The sequence below is a fragment of the Podarcis cretensis genome, assembly GCF_951804945.1.
Source record: "Podarcis cretensis genome assembly, chromosome: 18".
NCBI lineage: Eukaryota > Metazoa > Chordata > Lepidosauria > Squamata > Lacertidae > Podarcis > Podarcis cretensis.
This window is the reverse complement of record NC_137188.1, coordinates 5187633-5206913: the sequence shown is the minus strand read 5'-3', so window position 1 is coordinate 5206913 and position 19281 is coordinate 5187633. Positions and strand designations below refer to the sequence as shown.

The 19281-nt window shown below is 48.8% G+C and overlaps 1 protein-coding gene across 14 annotated transcripts in view; it reads left to right on the top strand.

The window, feature by feature from the left end:
• PTPRS (protein tyrosine phosphatase receptor type S) overlaps nucleotides 1-19281 on the top strand; it is a 327352-nt gene that overhangs the window by 226050 nt on the left and 82021 nt on the right. For all 14 annotated transcript variants that reach the window (XM_079960405.1, XM_079960406.1, XM_079960400.1 and 11 more), the window contains 3 exons: nucleotides 3418-3999; nucleotides 4624-4760; nucleotides 7657-7798. In XM_079960405.1, the coding sequence (XP_079816531.1) occupies nucleotides 3418-3999; nucleotides 4624-4760; nucleotides 7657-7798 (861 nt within the window). The remainder of the gene's footprint in view (nucleotides 1-3417; nucleotides 4000-4623; nucleotides 4761-7656; nucleotides 7799-19281) is intronic.

Here is a 19281-nt window from a genome sequence, read left to right as displayed (position 1 = left end):
CAGTCAACAATTTGACACAGGGATAAGAGGGAGCTGGGAAACGAGGAACGACTGGGGGACAGAGGACACACACTTGGTTTTGGGTTGTGTTCAGTCTTTGAAGAGTGGTTTTGAGAGGGGCAGAGGGGGCATCAGATACGAGTTCTCTAATGGAGTTGGGGAGGGGGTTAAAGGGGCTCTTGGAAGGGGTTGAACCTGAAAGCCCTGAGTTCAAACTTTGCCATCTGCAGTTAATAGGCTCAAGTAGCAGAGACTGGGAAGGACCCTGAAGGGAGAGGTGGTGGGTCAGCAGAAACTCTGGACTCTGTTGGCCAGTGGTCAGACTCAGTAGAGAGGGGGCTTTCTGTGTTCCCTCCCCTGCCTCAGCCACCCAATAACAAACTGCATTGCAGAAATAATATTGAGCAGGGTAATAATAATAATAATAATTTTTAATTTATACCCCGCCCATCTGGCTGGGTTTCCCCAGCCACTCTGGGCGGCTTCAAACACAATATTAAAATACAGTAATGCATCAAACATTAAAAGCTTCCCTAAACAGGGCTGCCTTCAGATGTCGTCTAAAAGTCTGGTAGTAGTTGTTCTCTTTGACATCTGGTGGGAGAGTGTTCCATAGGGCGGGCACCACCACTGAAAAGGCCCTCTGCCTGGTTCCCTGTAACTTGGCTTCTCGCAGGGAGGGAACAGCCAGAAGGCCCTCAGCGCTGGACCTCAGTGTCTGGGCTGGACGATGGGGGTGGAGATGCTCCTTCAGGTATACTGGACCGAGGCCGTTTAGGGCTTTCAAGGTCAGCAGCAACGCTTTGAATTGTGTGTATAAACATAAATTGCCCCCTTCCCGCATGAACAGTAGTTTGACAGTGGAACGGGCTCCCATGAGAGGTAGTGTACTCGGAGGTTTTTAAGCTGAGGTTGGGGCCCCCGTCTCTCATGTATGATCTAGTAGAGATTCCTGGGTTGCAATGGGTTGGACTGGATGACCCTTGGGGTCCTTTTCAACCCCATGATTTCAGGATTCATATTCTTCAAAACTCTCAATGTTATTCTACAAGTAGAATTGAGAAACTTCCATTGAGCAGAATATTCAGTCTACTGTAATACGCAGTATTTCTTCCTTTGCGGCATTCGTTTGTTTTCTACAGCCAATTATCAAAACAAATGATGCTATTCATCCGATCCACATTTTGTGTTTTTTTTTCTCTTAATTTGCCTAACCACCTCCAATTAGCCTTTCAAAAGACCAAACCATTTTTCTGTATGGCTGTATGGTTGAGACTAATCTACCAGATTCCTGGCTGTTGATAAAATCAAATAAGCAAAGACCAGCCTGACAGGAAAAAAGGCTTTTCCGTCTTGCTTTATTCTTTCATTAATTGAGAGCCTGTGTGACGTAGTGATTAGCTTGTCGGACTTCGGCCTGGGAGACCTGGGTTCGAATTCCCACATGGCCATGAAACTCGAGGGGTGGCCAGTCACTGCATCGCAGCCTAACCTACCTCTCAGGGTGGTTGTGGGGGTTAAGTGAGGGTGGTTAGGAGCATTCCCTCTGCCTTGAGCTCCTTGGAGGAAAAAGTGGGGTGCAAGAAATGAAATTTAAAAATAAGAATAAGTTGCTTGAGGTTTTCGAGACCAATCTTTCCAAGGCAGCTATTTGCCAAACAGTACTTATGAATTTTAGACTCATGAATTTAACTCCCTGCGGGTGGCGCTGTGGGTTAAACCACAGAGCCTAGGACTTGCCGATCAGAAGGTTGGCGGTTCGAATCCCCGCGACGGGGTGAGCTCCCGTTGCTCGGTCCCTGCTCCTGCCAACCTAGCAGTTCGAAAGCACCTCAAAGTGCAAGGAGATAAATAGGTACCGCTCCGGCGGGAAGGTAAACAGTGTTTCCATGCGCTGCTCTGGTTCGCCAGAAGCTGCTTAGTCATGCTGGCCACATGACCCGGAAGTTGTACGCCGGCTCCATCGGCCAGTAAAGCGAGATGAGCGCCGCAACCCCAGAGTCGGACATGACTGGACCTAATGGTCAGGTGTCCCTTTACCTTTACTTTAAGAGGAGAAATGGCAATTACTCATATTTAATCTAAGCTCAGCCACAAGGGATCCCAACTGGAAGTTTGTCGAATGTTATCTCTTCATTCTGCTCCTATCCTGTTTCCCTTCTGTTTTGGTTTAAACCAATTCACGAACCAAGAACCTATACATTGACCACCGTTAATGCACTATGTGTCACAGATACTTCAGCAAATTTATTGTGCTCTTTTCATGATATGCAAATGCCATGAGAAGACCTGGTCTATTTATTTGTATCATTCATTATTCCTATGATCCCTGTCTCTAAAACCCAATAAAACATTTAAAAAAGAGGGAGGGGGTTGAGTAACCAGTTCCTCCTCTTTCAGATCTTCATTATCATTGAACATTATTATGTTCTAAAAGAATGGGAGTGATTCTTATCCCTCCCCACTTTCCTCCAGGCTCCCTAGTACGGTGGATATTTTGCCCTTTCCTTTCTTTTAATTTTTTTTTAATTCAAAATTATAACAAGACATATTATCCAAAAACATATCATCCTTGTTCCCCCCCCCCCCATTTTTCCTCCCTCCCCCCTCCCACACAAAACCCACCCCACTCACCGACTTCCCTCAGTTCCAGTCTTTGGTTTCTCTAAGAATGCTGTTTTCTGCATGTTACAAAGTTGTATAGATCCTCAAACTATTTAGCTGATTATTATCAATAAAAAGTTTGTGAATGTTTATTCAAAACCTGCCAAGGAGTCCAGTTCGCTTTGTTGCGTCTTCAGATACTTTGTAAAGGGTTCCCATTCATCCTTAAAGTCACAGTTATCCTCGTCCCATAGCTTATATGTCAGTTTTGCCAGTTCTGCATAGTCCATCAATTTTTCTTGCCATGATTCTTTAGTTGGGGTTTCTTCAGTCTTCTATCCTTGTGCTACCAGAACTCTTGCAGCCGTTGTCGCATACATGAAGATGTTTTTCAATATTTTGCCCTTTCCAATATGTTTTCCGAGCGAGACGTTTTCCAAAATGGCGGCCGTGCTCAAGGCGCTAAGCTCCCACCTGGCTTCCTTGGAAACCGTGTCTCCATTTAGACACACACTCACAAGCAAAGCTGTTGGTTGGCGGGTTGTTACTTTTTTAGCTCAGAGCTCACGTTAATGATTCCAGATGCCGAGCTGAGCACTTTCCCTTTTGATTGAGCCGTTTAAGGAAGATAATAAACTGTGCCTAACAAGGCTGGGAACATTTCTCCAAACAGCCGCGCCGTCTATAGACCTGCGCTGCCGGCTCCCGTTGCCCTAACGCGCCAATTAGATGCAGCATTTAGCATATGGCGTCCTGCTGTTTGCATTTGGTTTTTGTTTCCCTGAGTTTTTCCTCTCCTGGTTTGTTTCTCAGCGCTCCCCAAGGCTCCTGGAACCCCCATTGTGACGGAGACGACCGCGACGAGCATCACAATCACTTGGGATTCGGGGAACCCCGATCCTGTGTCCTACTACGTGATCGAGTACAAGTCGAAGAGCCAGGATGGACCCTACCAGATCAAGGAAGACATCACCACCACCCGCTACAGCATCGGGGGGCTCAGCCCCAACTCAGAGTACGAGATCTGGGTGTCGGCTGTCAACACCATCGGGCAGGGGCCGCCCAGCGAACCCGTGGTGATGCGGACAGGGGAGCAGGCCCCCGCCAGCGCCCCCCGCAACGTCCAGGGCCGGATGCTAAGCGCCTCAACCATGATCATCCAGTGGGAGGAGCCCGTGGAGCCGAACGGTCAGATCCGGGGCTACAGGGTCTACTACACCATGGAGCCAGACCAGCCGGTCAGCAACTGGCAGAAGCACAACGTCGATGACAGCCTCTTGACGACCGTCAGTAGTCTCCTGGAGATGGAAACCTACACCGTTCGGGTCCTGGCTTTCACTTCCGTGGGAGACGGGCCGCTCTCGGACCCGATCCAAGTCAAAACCAAGCAAGGAGGTGAGTCCTCGCCGAGCCAGTGTTGTGACTACAACGCGGGTCCCACCATCCGAATGCAGCACGTTCTCAGGAATAATCATTTGCTAGGCGAGTGTTCACACGACAAGTCAATGTTGATTCCTATAAATTTATACAGTCATACCTCGGGTTACATACGCTTCAGTTTGCGTTTTTTCAGGTTACGGACCGCCGAAACCCAGAAGTACCGGAACCAGGTTACTTCCAGGTTTTGGCGGTCGCGCATGTGAAGAAGCGCTAAATTGCACTTTGCGCATGTGCAGAAGCGCTGGATCGCAACCCGCACATGTGCAGATGCGGCGTTGTGGGTTGTGAACGCTGCGGGTTGCGAATGTGCATCCCACACGGATCACGTTCGTAACCCGAGCGACCACTGTGATTTATATAAGTGGTGGGGAGGTGGGGGACACACACAGGAAAACAACTTGCAAAAAAACAAGCAAGGAAGGGGGGGGGATGCTTTCTTGTTTGTCCAATCTCTCCCCCTTCCTCCCTCCTTCCGTGAAAGCAGGGTTCTGGGCCCTGGTCCAGCAGGTCTCGTCTTACATTCTTATATTCTTACTTACAACAACGTTTGGGTCTTTTTGTTTTTCCTGCTCTCATCAGTTCCCGGGCAACCCATGAACTTCCGTGCAGAAGCCAAGAGCGATAGCAGCATTTTGCTAACCTGGAGTCCTCCCCGACAGGACATCATATTGAAGTATGAGCTGGTTTTCAAAGACGCCACACAGGCAAAACCCGAGGTAAGTGCTTTTTTTCGCGGGGGCTTCATTGTGGTGGCTCCCCTGGTGATGGAATTCTCTCTTCAGAGAGACTCACCTGGCACTTGTGTTAGGACCCATTCAGGGCAAAGAGCAGAACTCCCCGTCCTCCAAAGCCCTTTTCCAAAACAAAAAACACATTCTTTTTATTTCTTAGAACAATCACCACTTCCTGGGCCTCAAAACTATTTTCTATATCGATTTCACCCTACTTCGTATGGCTTTATGCCGGCTTGCACTAAACGTTGTGCTGGCACCGCTTCCACGTCGATAGTTTTTAAGTTGTTTATTGATTGCATTTTATCGTGTTTAATTCAGGGGCTTCCTAGAATAATAGCAAGGAAGCTTAATTCCGGCAAGGGAGTCCCTGTTTGGCCTTTGGTACCCGGACCAGAACATTCCCCTCTCTGAGCCACACCCTTCACTGCTGTGGCTCCCCCTCCTGTCCTTTTTAAGGAAATTTGTAATGTTTTGATTAGATAGATAGATAGATAGATAGATAGATAGATAGATGATAGATAGATAGGTAAAGGTAAAGGTACCCCTGCCCGTACGGGCCAGTCTTGACAGACTCTGGGGTTGTGCGCCCATCTCACTCAAGAGGCCGGGGGCCAGCGCTGTCCGGAGACACTTCCGGGTCACGTGGCCAGCGTGACATCGCTGCTCTGGCGAGCCAGAGCCGCACACGGAAACGCCGTTTACCTTCCCGCTGGTAAGCGGTCCCTATTTATCTACTTGCACCCGGAGGTGCTTTCGAACTGCTAGGTTGGCAGGCGCTGGGACCGAGCAGCGGGAGCGCACCCCGCCGCAGGGATTCGAACCGCCGACCTTTCGATCGGCAAGTCCTAGGCGCTGAGGCTTTAACCCACAGCGCCACCTGCGTCCCTAGATAGATAGATAGATAGATACAAAAAGAAAAAACACAAATACCAAATTACACACAGAAATAACCATAGGCACATAATTTTCTTAACAAACAATAAAACATATATTGGTCTTAACACTAAAGCCCCAACCTCCCATCTATTCCGTATTTCGATTTCATGTTACTTATTGCCAATACACACTTTTATCATAATTAAACTTTTTCTTAATATATCTAATCTCTTATATCTACCTTGCAACTCTTACTGAAGCTCCTCGAATGCTGCAACAGAATTTGAACTACTATATTTATTTTTTCAAATATTCTTTGAAAACCTCCCATTTTGAAACAAATTCCTGTTTTGATTTATTCTTTATTTTTTTCTGACAGACCATCTAATTTGGCATATTCTGTCAGCTTTTTGCATCCAATCTTGTATAGAGGGGATTTGTAATGTTTTGATATTTTATTATGCTTTTATATCTGTTGGAAGCTGCCCAGAGTGGCTGGGGCAACCCATTCAGATGGGCGGGGTACAAATAATTAAATTGTTGTTGTTGTTTTACCTGACCAGGATGTGCCCTTGAATGTAGATAATACCTCTTGCTTACCTGAGGATGGTAAGCAAATAAAATAATACGTGCCCCTCTCCGCGACATCGGTTCGGCTGAAAAGGGTTTTTGGTTAGAAATCCAGATCTTAATCATAAAGTCGTTTACTCTCGGCTGCCGGAGCAGTTGCAGCTCATAACTGGAAGAGCGTAAATATCGACCGGCGACATCGAAAAGTTTGGCAAAGTGCTCCTTTGGAGAAATGAGCACAGAAGCCACGTGCAGAAGATAAAAGGGCATTTGAGAATGCGCAGAAAGCGTTTCTTGACTCTGCTGGTGTAAAAAGATGGTGCCTGCTCCCCAGCCGTGCTGAGAGGTGTAGTGGTTAGAGCGCTGGACCGGACCTGGAAGAGCTGGGTTCGAATCTCCGCTCAGCCATGAAGCACGCCAGGTGTGACCGTGGGCCAGTCACAGCTCTCAGCCTGACCTACCTCTCAGGGTTGTTGCTGTGGGGATTAAATGAAGACCAGAAGGTTACCCCGTGAATGCTGCTTTCAGCTCCTTAGAGAGAAAGGGGGGTGTAAATTCAGTAAAAACTAATAACTCAAAAAGGCCCATAATATATGAATCGCTCCGTCTCAAAAACCTGTAAAAGAGAAAGGGAGTATTAAGATAATCTGTGTGTGCTGTTACCGAGCTCTCCTAAGCTGCCTCCTTGCATCTACAGTGGTACCTCGGGTTACATACGCTTTAGGTTACAGACACTTCAGGTTACAGGCTCCACTAACCCAGAAATAGTGCTTCAGGTTAAGAACTTTGCTTCAGAATAAGAACAGAAATTGTGGTCTGGCAGCGCAGCAGCAGCAGGAGGCCCCATTAGCTAAAGTGGTGCTTCAGGTTAAGAACAGTTTCAGGTTAAGAACAGACCTCTGGAACGAATTAAATACTTAACCCGAGGTACCGCTGTATCCTGTTTGTTTCATTTGTATATTCAAAAATGTTTAATATAGTTGTTTTTAAGTGTAGTTCCCCCTCAGACCACCCCCGCCCCCCCCTCTCCTAGTTCCAGATGCTGCTGAATTACAACTCCCATCACCATCGGCCATGCTTCTCATGAAATCATTTAATTGTACGGTTTGAAGGGGACCCCTAAGGCTCATCTAGACCAACCCCTGGCAATGCAGGAGTCACAGCTAAAGAATCCCAGGCAGGTGGCCACCGAACCTCTGCTTAAAAACCTCTGCGGAAGAAGAGCTGACCCCCTTTCCAGGGCTGACCCCATTCCATGCTGCTGAGGCTCATGGGAGTTGTAGTTCAGGAGCAACACAAACGGCGCGTTCGCAAGAACTGAGCGTTCGTTGCATGGAAACGGGTGTGCCTCTTGTTCCTGTTCACACTTTTTGCACTTTGGTTTGTCTCCCCGTCTCCCCCCAATCATCTCCCCGCTGCCCCCCTTCTGCAGACGAGGACCTTTGACCCTGTGACCTCGTTCACCGTGAGAGACCTGAAGCCCAACACAGAGTATGTCTTCAAACTGGCTGCTCGCTCGGCCTTGGGCATTGGGGCCGAAACCCCGGAGGTCAGGGAGCGAACCCTGCAGGCTAGTAGGTGTCTTTTTTTCCTTTCCCCAAAATTCTCCACCAATGGGGGGGGGATCCCTTGTCTGGGAGGAGGTGCGGATGGTGGTCACGGGATGGTGAGCGGGGGAAGGGGGCGCCGGAGGGCGGGCATGGGAAGCTGCGCGACTCAATTCGGTCCTTTCGCCTGGTCTCACCCCCTGGCACTTAATCCGAGGGTCTGTTTTGCTCTCTGGGCTCCGTTCGGTCCAAAGCAGCTGGTGATCATGCGTGTTGTGTGGAAGTTTAGGCAGGTGGGCAGCCCGTCCTGGTCCCTCTGTCCGCACAGGTGTCTGCATTTAAACCCTCGTTTGCAGAGGGCACAGGTGCATAGCTGTCAACCGTCCCTTATTTGGCGGGAAAGTCCCTTATCCCAGCGCCGTGTCCCGCTGCTGTCCCTTATTGATGATGTCCCTTAAATTTCCCGGGTTTCAAAGGAAGCAGCTTCTCTCCCTCCCTCCCTCCCTGCTGGCCAGGGAGGAGGGAGGCTCCAGCTGTGTTGCTTGGCTGTGTTGCTCACCCAATAAGGAGTCTAAGAACGACTGGGGGGTGGAGCTTGCATGCCTTGTGCTGATCAAATCGGCCGCGTTGCCTGGGGACTCGCCTTTGCTCAGCGCTTCCCAGCGGAGCGGTGACGGTGGTTTTCCTTGCTGCATCCCCCTTGCTGGGTTGCTGCGCTGTGGGAACCACCGCTTGAGGCTTCGCTTGGCTGCTGGCTGGGCTTTCTGCCTTTGACTTGGAAAGGCTCAGAAGTTGAATCATAGAGTTGGAAGAGACCACAAGGGCCATCGAGTCCAAGCAGGAAACACCATCAGAGCACTCCTGACATATGGTTGTCAAGCCTCTGCTTAAAGACCTCCAAAGAAGGAGACTCCACCACCTGTGAACATACCTGTGCTTGGAAAATCCCTTATTTTGGCTGCTGATCCCTTATTTTCAAATCTGTAAGTTGACAGCTATGCACAGGTGCCTCTTGAAGGAACTGATGACACCTGTCTGCACCCTCCCTCTGCACCAAGGGAACATTGCACTTCTTCTGTTTATCCCCAAACCGGAGGTCAGCTGCCTGCTTCCTTTAGGTTCTGAGCCATTTCTTTCAAATTCCAGTTCATTGCCAAACTTTTAAGTGGCAAGAGGACCACCTGTAGCTGATGGGCAGGGTGGATGGCTTGGGATGAATGGATATGTGGCCTCTTAGTGGCCCACAAGGGATAGGGTGTAAGAGTTGGTGTTGTCCCATATCGGCTGCCTTGTGCCTGTTTGGCGAGAATGTCCCCGCACCGGTGCTTTTGCCAACCCGGCGCCTTCCAGGTGTGTTTCGAACTCAAAGCATCTGTGGCGCAGGCCGAGCCACCCCCCTCTTCGGCTGCATTCCCACAGCGGTTTGTTCCATTTCCGTGGCTTCCGCCTCGCTGCCAAGTTCGTATCTTGAACTGTCACACAGCGTAAAAGCTGTCCGTAGCCGGACGAAGAGCGCGTTCATTCGCTCGCTCGCGGGAAAGGAGAAGAAGAGTTCGCCGGCTATACGGAAACTGAGCGCGAAACCTCTGTAGCTCTGGGTGTGGCTTTTACGTTGTGCCGAAGCTCAAACGCAACGTGGGGAATTGGCCCCTAGGGAACTCGGCCACTGAGAGGAGTGCATTGACAGCCACACGGGGCTTGTTGTGCAGAAGAAAGCAACAGAGCACCGATGAAGGGGAAGGAAAATGGCTGGGAGCCAGCGCTCCTTTCTCGAACCCCCCTGCCCCGCCGGCCCGATCCCTTGCCCATGATTCACAACGCTTTCTAGCCTTTAGGACAAAGGCAGCCTTTCGGCCACCCTAACCCCTGAGTGGCGGAGGGCGCTGGGATTAATGGTGACACCAGGATGCAATCTGGTGGTGGTTTTAGTTTAATGGATTGTCTCCCTTCGCTGTTGTTTCCCCTTCCCCTCCACCCACCTCTCCCCCACCGCCACCGGGGATGGCCACGATCCCTGGCTGGCAGCACCGCAACCTGGGCTTCTCACGGATCTTTGCTTTTATTATTTTTTTAAGAAACAACAACGGTCGAGGTGGTTTTCACACACACAGGCACAAACATAACACACACAAACCCTCCTTTCTTTCTCTCTCTCTCTCTCTCCCCCTCACTTTTTATTTTCTGTTTTTCCAACCGCATGATTGGCTGTGGCAGGCTGTTCTCTGTGTCTCCCTGTCCTCTCTTTACTGTTTTTTTTAAAAAAAAAACAACCCACAAAAACTTGGCCAGGGCTTCAGGGTAGCCGTGAACGGCGTGGGGTTCCTTTGGGTTGGAACGGAAAGCAGTCATTGTAGAGGCTTCTCCTCCTCTCAAGGAATCCTGCCTTATGTCACCACTAGGCAACTCTGCCTCCCTCTAACAGCCTTGTAGAGACGATTTTTCTCCCCATGCTTCCTGTTGGCTCAGTTGTCTATTCCTTGGCTTGATTTGGACGACTCTTTGTTTCTGTTTTCTCCCTGACTTCCACACCTCGACTCTACCCTTGCCCTCGCGCATCGTGGCTTCTGCACAGCGTGAAACCGGAATCGTAGGTGCTGTTCTCACATGGGTTATGCCTGTGGAGGATGCAAAATTACCGTATTTTTCGCTCTACAGGACGCACCGGACAATAGGACGCACCTTATTTTAGAGGGGGGGAGCAAGAAAAAAAATTTCTCCCCCTCTCTGCTCAGCGCCCCTTCAGCGAAGCGGCAGGAGAAACAGAGCCCCTTCCATTTCTCCTCCCGCTTCGCTGAAGGGGCGCTGCGCAAAGAGGGGGAGAATTTGTTTTCTTGTTCTCCCCCTCTAAAACAAGGTGTGTTCTGTGCGTTCAACTGTGCTGCCCCCCGAGCTTGTGGGGCTGGCGGTGGGGGGAAGCGCCGCTTTCCCCTACCACGAGCCTCAAAGATCCCTAAAGCCTTCGGAGCGCAGTGCGAGTTCCCGCTCTGCTCTACAGGCTTCGCGTTCCTTTTGCTGAAGCCGGGAGAGCAAGACTCTCCCGGCTTCAGCGAAAGGAACCTGAAGCCTCCGGAACACAGCAGGAACTCGCACTGCGCTCTGGAGGCTTCAGGCGGCTATCTTTGAAGCCCGGACAGCGAGAGGGGTCGGTGCGCGCTAACCCCTCTCGCTCTCCAGGCTTCAGCGAGAGCAACATGAAGCCTCCGGAGCGCAGAAGGAGCGCTCCCTCTGCGCTTTGGAGGCTTCGCGTTGCTATCGCTGAAGCCAAGGAGCCTATATTCGCTCCATAGGACGCACACACATTTCCCCTTCATTTTTGGAGGGGGAAAAGTGCATCCTACAGAGCGAAAAATACGGTATCTCTGTGCTCTTTGAGTGAAAATCCAGCTCGTTTTGTGTTTGGGCGGGAAGCAGGGCTTTCTCTTTCTCTCCCCCCCCTCCCCCATTTTTAACCTTTATTAATGCTACTAACAAGCCAGAAATGTGGTAGCAGGGTATTACTGCCGTTGAATTCTACTCAGTATTGATCCAGAGCAGATTCCAATGTATAGTTAGCAGAGTAACAACTTAAGCATGTTGCAGGATTCCCCAAAAATAGACCAGAGGCAAATAATATTTCATCCAGCAGAGCTTTACTAAAGGCAAATGAGCATAATGGTCACAAATCCAATAGAGTCAGTATTGGCACTGTCCATAAGAAAACCAGTTGCAACACAAGTCTAAATCTTAACACTCTATACCAGGCATAGCCAAACTTGGCCCTCCAGCTGTTTTGGGACTACAACTCCCATCATCCCTAGCTAACAGGACCAGTGGTCAGGGATGATGGGAACTGTAGTCCCAAAACAGCTGGAGGGCCAAGTTTGGCCATGCCTGCTCTATACGGAACACCACACCAGAAGGAAGAGAGATAAAAAGAGAAAGTGAAACCTTCTGGCCTTCAGCATGACCTTGACAGAAAGATATAACAGGACCAGTTTACTCAGCTTCTCGGAAGGAATAACCCAAACATCAAGAACCTTCTGCTTGTTTCTTTCACACAGAGAAGCTTCCAGAACCCTCTCGAATTAAGTAGAATAGGAAAGATCTCTACACATCAGCTCAATATTTCCTGTGCTACAAAATGCAAGCTGACAATTATATCATACAAAGCAAGCAATAAATAATAAGAGACAGAATGAGTGATGCACCAGTACAGATCCAAACATCCATATTTACTCAGGTGGCATGGATGGTGAATGCTGAGCATCAAAGTCCAAACCGTAGAAAATGAAGTCCCACCAGAGGACATAAAAATGTCCTGGATGCTCCACGCCCCTGGATACATGCAGTTTATGTTTGATTTTCTTCCCCCCATAATAGCCAAAGTCAACACAGTCCTACGCAGATTTTTCAAAGTTTACCACTGCTGGACAATCGAACTCCTGGCTCCAGTGAGCACCCACGTCAAAAGTCCTTCAGAGCAACAAGCTTTCATGTCGTCCGTCCACGTACTCAGTAATAAGACTAATAATTTGGGACCAGAATAATGAAACCGGAGGGCATTCCCACCAAAGATAATAGAATGCCCCTCAAGAGTTCAATACCATTCCAGCAATCCTGTGTCGATTGCGATGTGATCAGAGATACCCGCACAGTTGTGTGATGCCATCTATGCAGAACAGGGCCTTTTCTGTGGTGGCTCCTGTTTTGTGGAATGCTGTCCCCAGGGAGGCTCACTGGGCGCCTTCACAACATATCTTCAGGCACCAACCAAAAGCAGGCCCTTGGCTAATTAAACCATCAATGACCTTATATGGGTTGTTGCTTCATTTGTCATTATGCTGTTTTTTGTGTTTTTATACAGTAAAGCAGTCTGAGGATAAGAGATGGTCTATAAATTTAATAAGTCGATAAATAACTTTGAGGGAACGTTCCCTCACATGTGATGAAACAGGTTTATAGGATTTAGCTGGACTTTTCTCCAGCGAAAGTATAGTTTATTCTCCGCATTTTATGCAATCCAATTTGTCCCCTGGCAGTTATACCTGAGCTAGGGACGCGGGTAGCACTGTGATCTAAACCACTGAGCCTCTTGAGCTTGCCGATCAGAAGGTCAGCAGTTTGAATCCCTACGATGGGGTGAGCTCCCATTTCTCTGTCCCAGCTCCTGCCAACCTAGCAGTTTGAAAGCACACCAGTGCAAGTAAATAAATAGGTACCACTGCAGCAGGAAGGTAAACGATGTTTCCATGTGCTCTGGTTTTCATCACGGTGTTCTTTTGCGCCAGAAGCGGTTTAGTCCTGCTGGCCACATGACCCAGAAAGCTGTCTGTGGACAAACGCCGGCTCCCTCCACCTGAAAGTCGCCTTGGACTGGACCTAACCGTCCAGGGATCCTTTACTTTTTGCATATACCTGAACTGCTTATATCCAGATATGATTTTAACCTGAAGATTCCAACTCCATTCTCTTGCTCTCTGCTGTTCCCAACAAACCTATAGAGGCTGCTCTGCATCAAAAGCACCTATATGCTAGGAAAAATTGGAGAAAGGTGTCTGCAGAAAGCCAACAGAAGCTCTTTTAGAGCTGAACAGATGTCCCTTTTGGATTTTCTGAGAATTAGGAAGCTCTGGATTTTAGCAGGGAGAAGGTTTGGGGCAACATCTCTTTCCGATGAACTAACGCACGTTAAGCTGAGGTGCGGATGCGCCCTGAATAATCGCGTAAAAGGTCTTCAGCCAAAACAGTGGTCAGATGATAACGAATAGTGGTTGTTGCCTCTCTCCAGAAACTGTGGAGTTTGCTGGCGAACAACAGGAAAGGAAGTTAATTTCTGCTTTGGTTTTTCTCCCTTACTTTTGTGTATAAAACCTACGTCTTAGAAATACAACAAGGCTATAGTAAAAGGTGTGCGTTGTGGAAGAATGGTGTTTGGGTCCAGTCGATGGTAGTTAATTGAAAATCTACGGGGGGGGGGGGAATCTAGTTAAGTTACATTTTAGCAAAACTGAAAATACGCAGGATGGATGGATGCATAGATAGATAGATAGATAGATAGATAGATAGATAGATAGATAGATAGATAGATAGATAGATATGATAGAGGAAAAGAGATGAGGTTGGTTAGTTGGATGGATGGATGAATGGATTATAGAGAGATAGATGATAGATATGATAGAGGGAGAGAGAAATGGGGATAGATAGATGATAGATAGAGAGAGAGAGAGAGAGAGAGAGAGAGAGAGAGAGTGGTGCCTCGCAAGACGAAAAGAATCCGTTCCGCGAGTCTCTTCGTCTAGCAGTTTTTTAGTCTTGCGAAGCAAGCCCATTGACGGCTTAGCGGATTAGCGCTATTAGCAGTTTAGCGGCTTAGCGGATAAGCGGCTTAGAAAAAGGGGGGAAGGGAAAAAAACCCGCAGGAACTCACAAGACATTTTCGTCTTGCGAAGCAAGCCCATAGGAAATTTGTTTTGCGAAGCACCTCCAAAACGGAAAACTCTTTCGTCTAGCGAGTTTTCCGTCTTGCGAGGCGTTCGTCTTGCGGGGCACCACTGTAGAGAGATAGAGAGATGATAGATAGATAGATAGATAGATAGATAGATGGATGGATGGATGGATGGATGGATGGATGGATTTAAAAGATGTCTTGCTTGGAGTCATCTGATCCATGGTAAAACCTTGCAAAATCTCTCTCTCTCCCCCCCCACCATTTATATTTTTGCATCCTCCACAGTTATATATCTGCCCCACAGCAGCAGGTCCTATGAGGACAACAGCCATCCAAATAATCTCAACCAAAGTTTTTCAGAGGCCTCGCGCGCTTGTGGCACTGGTGGTGGTGGTTCTGTTGCCTTCCTGTTAAATGTTTGGTTCTCATATCTGTCCCATGCGAAACAAAGGGCGCAGGAAAAGAGGTCCTCTTTGGTGGTTTTCCGCAGGGATGCTGTTTCGCTGCTAATGGAGGAAATGTGTCGATTGTCGGAGGTGACCCGAAAATGGGTCTTTGTCTTGTAGTGCTGTTGTTTGTTGGTTTGGTTTTGAAAAATGAAACAAGCATCAGTAGAAGAAGCAGTGTGGGACCACGGTTAACCTTTCGACTCAGTGCTTGCCTCCTTAAAAGAGGAGAACCCCTCCCCATCACAACTTAGGGGAGGCGTCCCTGGAAATCCTTTAGGAGCTCAGGAACCAGGGGAGAAGTTGGCGATGATTCTGGGCTTGCTTCAAGCTTCCTTGCATGTACCCCTTGGAGAGACCCTCTCACCACATTTTGGTTTTTTTGTGTGTGAAAAGCACCTAGGTTTTCGTGATGGGGTGCAGGGATATCACCATTTCTCTCTCTCTCTTTCCCTTTCTTTCTTTCTCTCTCTTTCTCTCTCTTTCCTTCCTTCCTTCCTTTCTCTCATTAATTAGTTCAGAGAGGATTTGCTTCCTGGCTTGAAGACCTGGTTTTGGGTTGGGTTGGGGATAAGAAGAGGAGCGGGGCTTTGTAACGTGGTCTTGTAACGTGGTGAAACCAATTCTTTTTGTTTCCTGGCTGGCTGTTGGAGGAACGAGTTCAATTCTTCCCTGATCCCGGCGGCATCCTTCGGCGCTCAGACCTCCCAGCTTGGGACAGGCTTTTTGTGTCTCTCCTTTACCCACCCCCATGCAGTCCCCCCCCCCAACTCCATACAGCTCCCTCCCCGCAGTCTTAACATCATGGCGAAACCCTTTCCCCCTTCTCTTTCTTCTCTAGCTAGCATGCCTGTTCAAACGCATGGGGAACCAGAGCCTTGTAGATTTTATTTCTCCCTTCCTTTCTCTTTTCTGGGCGTATCCGCAGGGGCTGTCCTCCGTAGTGCTCAGATCCTCCCTCCCTGAGAAAGTTTACGTCCTACGTCGAAGGGGCTGCGATACCGCTTCAGAAAAGCATGGCTTCTTCCCCCAAAGAATCCTGGCAGTTGTAGTTTGCTAAGGGTGTGGAGAGTTGTCAAGAGACCCCCCTCTTCCCCTCACAGAGCTACAATTCCCAGAATGGTTTAAAAGCCAATGCCTCTTCGCAGGGAACGATGGGAACTGCAGCTTCCCAAGGAGAGGAAGAGGCCCCCAAACCACTCTCAGGACCCTTAACAAACTAAAGTGTGGACAGGATCCGTTCCAGAGGTCTGGCCAGAACCCGAGGTTTCTGCAACCTGAGGACCGCTTCTGCGCATGCACGGTCTATTGCCTCTGCGCATGCGCACACGGTGAAATCCGGTAAAATACTTCTGGGTTTACCGCGCACGCATCCTGAAGTTTACGTAACCTATACAGCTCTCCCGGGATTATGTGGGGGAATCCATGGCTGTTTAAATTGGGATTACTACAATGGAATTAGACTGCTTTAAATGTGCACTGTGAATGCAGCCTAAGTTAAATTAAGAGTATCATAGAATCACAGAATTGGAGAGCTGTGAAGGACCCCAAGAGTCATCTAGACCAACGACCCTGCAATGCAGGAAACTTTTGCCCAGTGTGCTGCCCAAACCCACAACCCTGAGATTAAGCGTCTCATGCTCATGTTTTTTTAAAGACTGTGTTGATATTAATGAACCTACGGTATGAATATCATACCTTAGGTCCATTGATGGACCTATGAATATCAATGGGATCTGCTCTGAGCATTGCTAACATTGGATTCAATTTCTACTCTTGAGAATTAGTAACATTAACTGCAACTCTTTGTTTTTTCCTTCCTTGGTGTGCAGAGAGTGAGCTCTGAAAATATGGACACTGTGGTATTTTGTCATTCAGGCTAACCCAGGCGAAAGCAAATTCATTCGCTGCTACTGATTGCTTTTCAGCCTATTGGCCAGTGCCAGTGTCGTCACCCGACACTCACAGCAAGGTGCATTGCATTTTCCTTGTGATTCTTTTTTAGTAAGGTTCGCCAAGGTTAGTCTTCCCCAACGTGGTGCCCTCCAGATGTTGTTGGACTTGGTTTCCCATCAGCCCTACCCAGTGTGGCCGGGGGTGATGGGAACTGGGGCCAGAACACATAACACCTGCCCTGATTGAAGAAGCTCCTAGGTTCAGGGGCTTGGGCAGGTGCTAGCAATGCCAGCCCTGACGCTAGAGTAGGGGGAAAATACCAAACCTGTCTTCCCACCATATGTATAAAGTGCATCACTTCCCCCAAAGAATTCAGGGGTTAGACTGGATGACCCCAGGGGGGCCCCCATCCAATTCTACAATTCTGTGAAATGTCCTTGCATGCAGCCCCTGTCTTCCTTCGTAGTTCAGCCACTGCTCCACTGGCAGAAAAAGCAATAACTGAATTTGTTCCTAATTCATCCCCAGCTTCCCACTACCCTATTAGAAAACATTGTTCAGAAAAGCTGTTTGCACGACCCGCAAAGGGAGATAAAAACACGACAAAATTGAAACCAGGAGCAGCTATTTAGGCACATTTATTCGGAATCCAGTTGAAACGATTCTGTTCAATTAATTCAGCGGAAGTAGAACTGTAGAATGGGAAGGGACCCCAAGGGGTCATCTAGCCCAACCCCCTGCAATGCAGAAATCTCAACTAAAGCATCCATGGAAGGTGGCCATCAAACCTCTGCTTAAAAACCTCCGAAGAAGGAGAGGCCACCACCTCCTGGGAGAGACCGTTCCACGGTTGAACAGCTCTTACCTTCAGAAAGTTCTTCCTGGTGTTTAGCTGAAATCTCCTTTCTTGTAACTTGAAGCCATTGGAGAAAACTATAGCTTGCTCCATTTTCCATATGACAGCCCTTTGAAGATGCGGGTGGCGCTGTGGTCTAAACCACTGAGCCTCTTGGGCTTCCCGATCAGAAGGTTGGCGGTTCGAATCCCCACGACGGGGTGAGCTCCCGTTGCTCGGTCCCTGCTCCTGCCAACCTAGCAGTTCGAAAGCACACCAGGGCAAGTAGATAAATAGGTACAGCTCCGGCGGGAAGGTAAACAGCATTTCCGTGCGCTGCTCTGGTTTCGCTAGAAGCGGCTTAGTCCTGCTGGCCACATGACCCGGAAAAACTGCCTGCGGACAAACACCAGGTCCCTCGGCCTGTAAAGCGAGATGAGCACCCCAGAGTCGTCTTCGACTGGACTTAACTGTCAGGGGTCCCTTCACCCTTTACCTTTGTTGTCTCCAAATATCTTGATCCAGGGATGCCAGCCTCCCTGCCACCCCCTTGCCAATTCGCACCCCACTAGATAATCCCACCCCCACTTTGGAAACCACTGTACCAAGCCTGTGCTGGATTTCCAAGAAAACCTTCCTAGAATTGTGGTTTGATGCTAAAGCCTCTGGCCTTACGAGAAGCCAGGATAAAGCTTCAATACGGATACACCCTTTTCTTATTCTCTCTCTCTCTCTCTCTGATTTCATGCTTCTCTTTTCTTTCCCTCGCCCCCCCTGCCTGCGATTCTCCTCCGTCTCAGCTTTTCACACGCAAGCGTGCATGGTTTGGGCAAGATTTCCTTTCCCTACCCCCCCAACCATCCTCCCCCCGCATGCCAGCACATCCCGCCGCACCATTTTCCGTGCTACTCCGCCAGGGTGGCGTTCCCGAGCATCCAAAACCCGTTTTTTGTTTAAAAAAAAATCCATTAAACTAAAGGTAAAGTATTATTTTTTGATCTTGCAAAAGAATTCTGCCTTTAACTCTTCAAGTACCAGAGACAATAGACTGTAGAACACCTGGAGGAAAATCTAGTGGAACGAAAAGAAAATTGGCTGGGAGGGACCTAAAAAATAATTTTTAAAAATGCAAACCAGATCAGTGATTATTGGTGGATATGTTGCCATTTCTAACCCAACAGTAAAAGTGACAGATTTGGGCTTAGCTCTTGCTGGCCGATTGGTTCCCTTAGAAATAATAATAATAACAACAACAATTTCTTTTCAGTATTTTTGGGAAGCGCTAACCCATTCAGAGGACTTTCACGGGCGTGCAAAGTGCACGGGACAGATTTGTAGGGAAACAGTGAGGGCAGGATAAAGAGAGAGCCCCCGCGCCACCGTGCCTCCAGAGCTTTAAACTCTGTTGAAAACGCATTTAAGGGGGAGAAAAGGTTGTCTTTGTGATTTAGAACTCTTAAAAGAGTTGCAAGCTTGCAAACCCCCCCCCTCTTTCTGCGCATAGAATAAGCCAGTGACATCGAACAGATGTATGCAAAGTCTATGGTACCTAAAGGGTTAAAAACAAACAAACAAACAACCAACAAGTAAAGCCACTTTGCATTTGGTATATGGCAACTCAGTGAAGGGGCCCGATTCTTGGGGCCTGGACAGTCAGGCCGCGTGAAAGCAGCAGCAGCAGAAGGTGAGTACTGGCTGGTCTCAAGCGGATTCACAAATACAGCCCAACCTGTTACCTTTCCCGCATGCTCGGCACCCCTCTCTCTCTCTCTCGGCCACGCTCCACGCAGCTCTGGGTACGCTCCCCTACTCCTGCCGGCCTTCGGGAAACCCCACGGGGGGTCGGGGGAGGAAGGAGGCGCAGGACAAGTGAGCTGGAGGTGGGCGAAGGCTTGTTTCGGAGCTG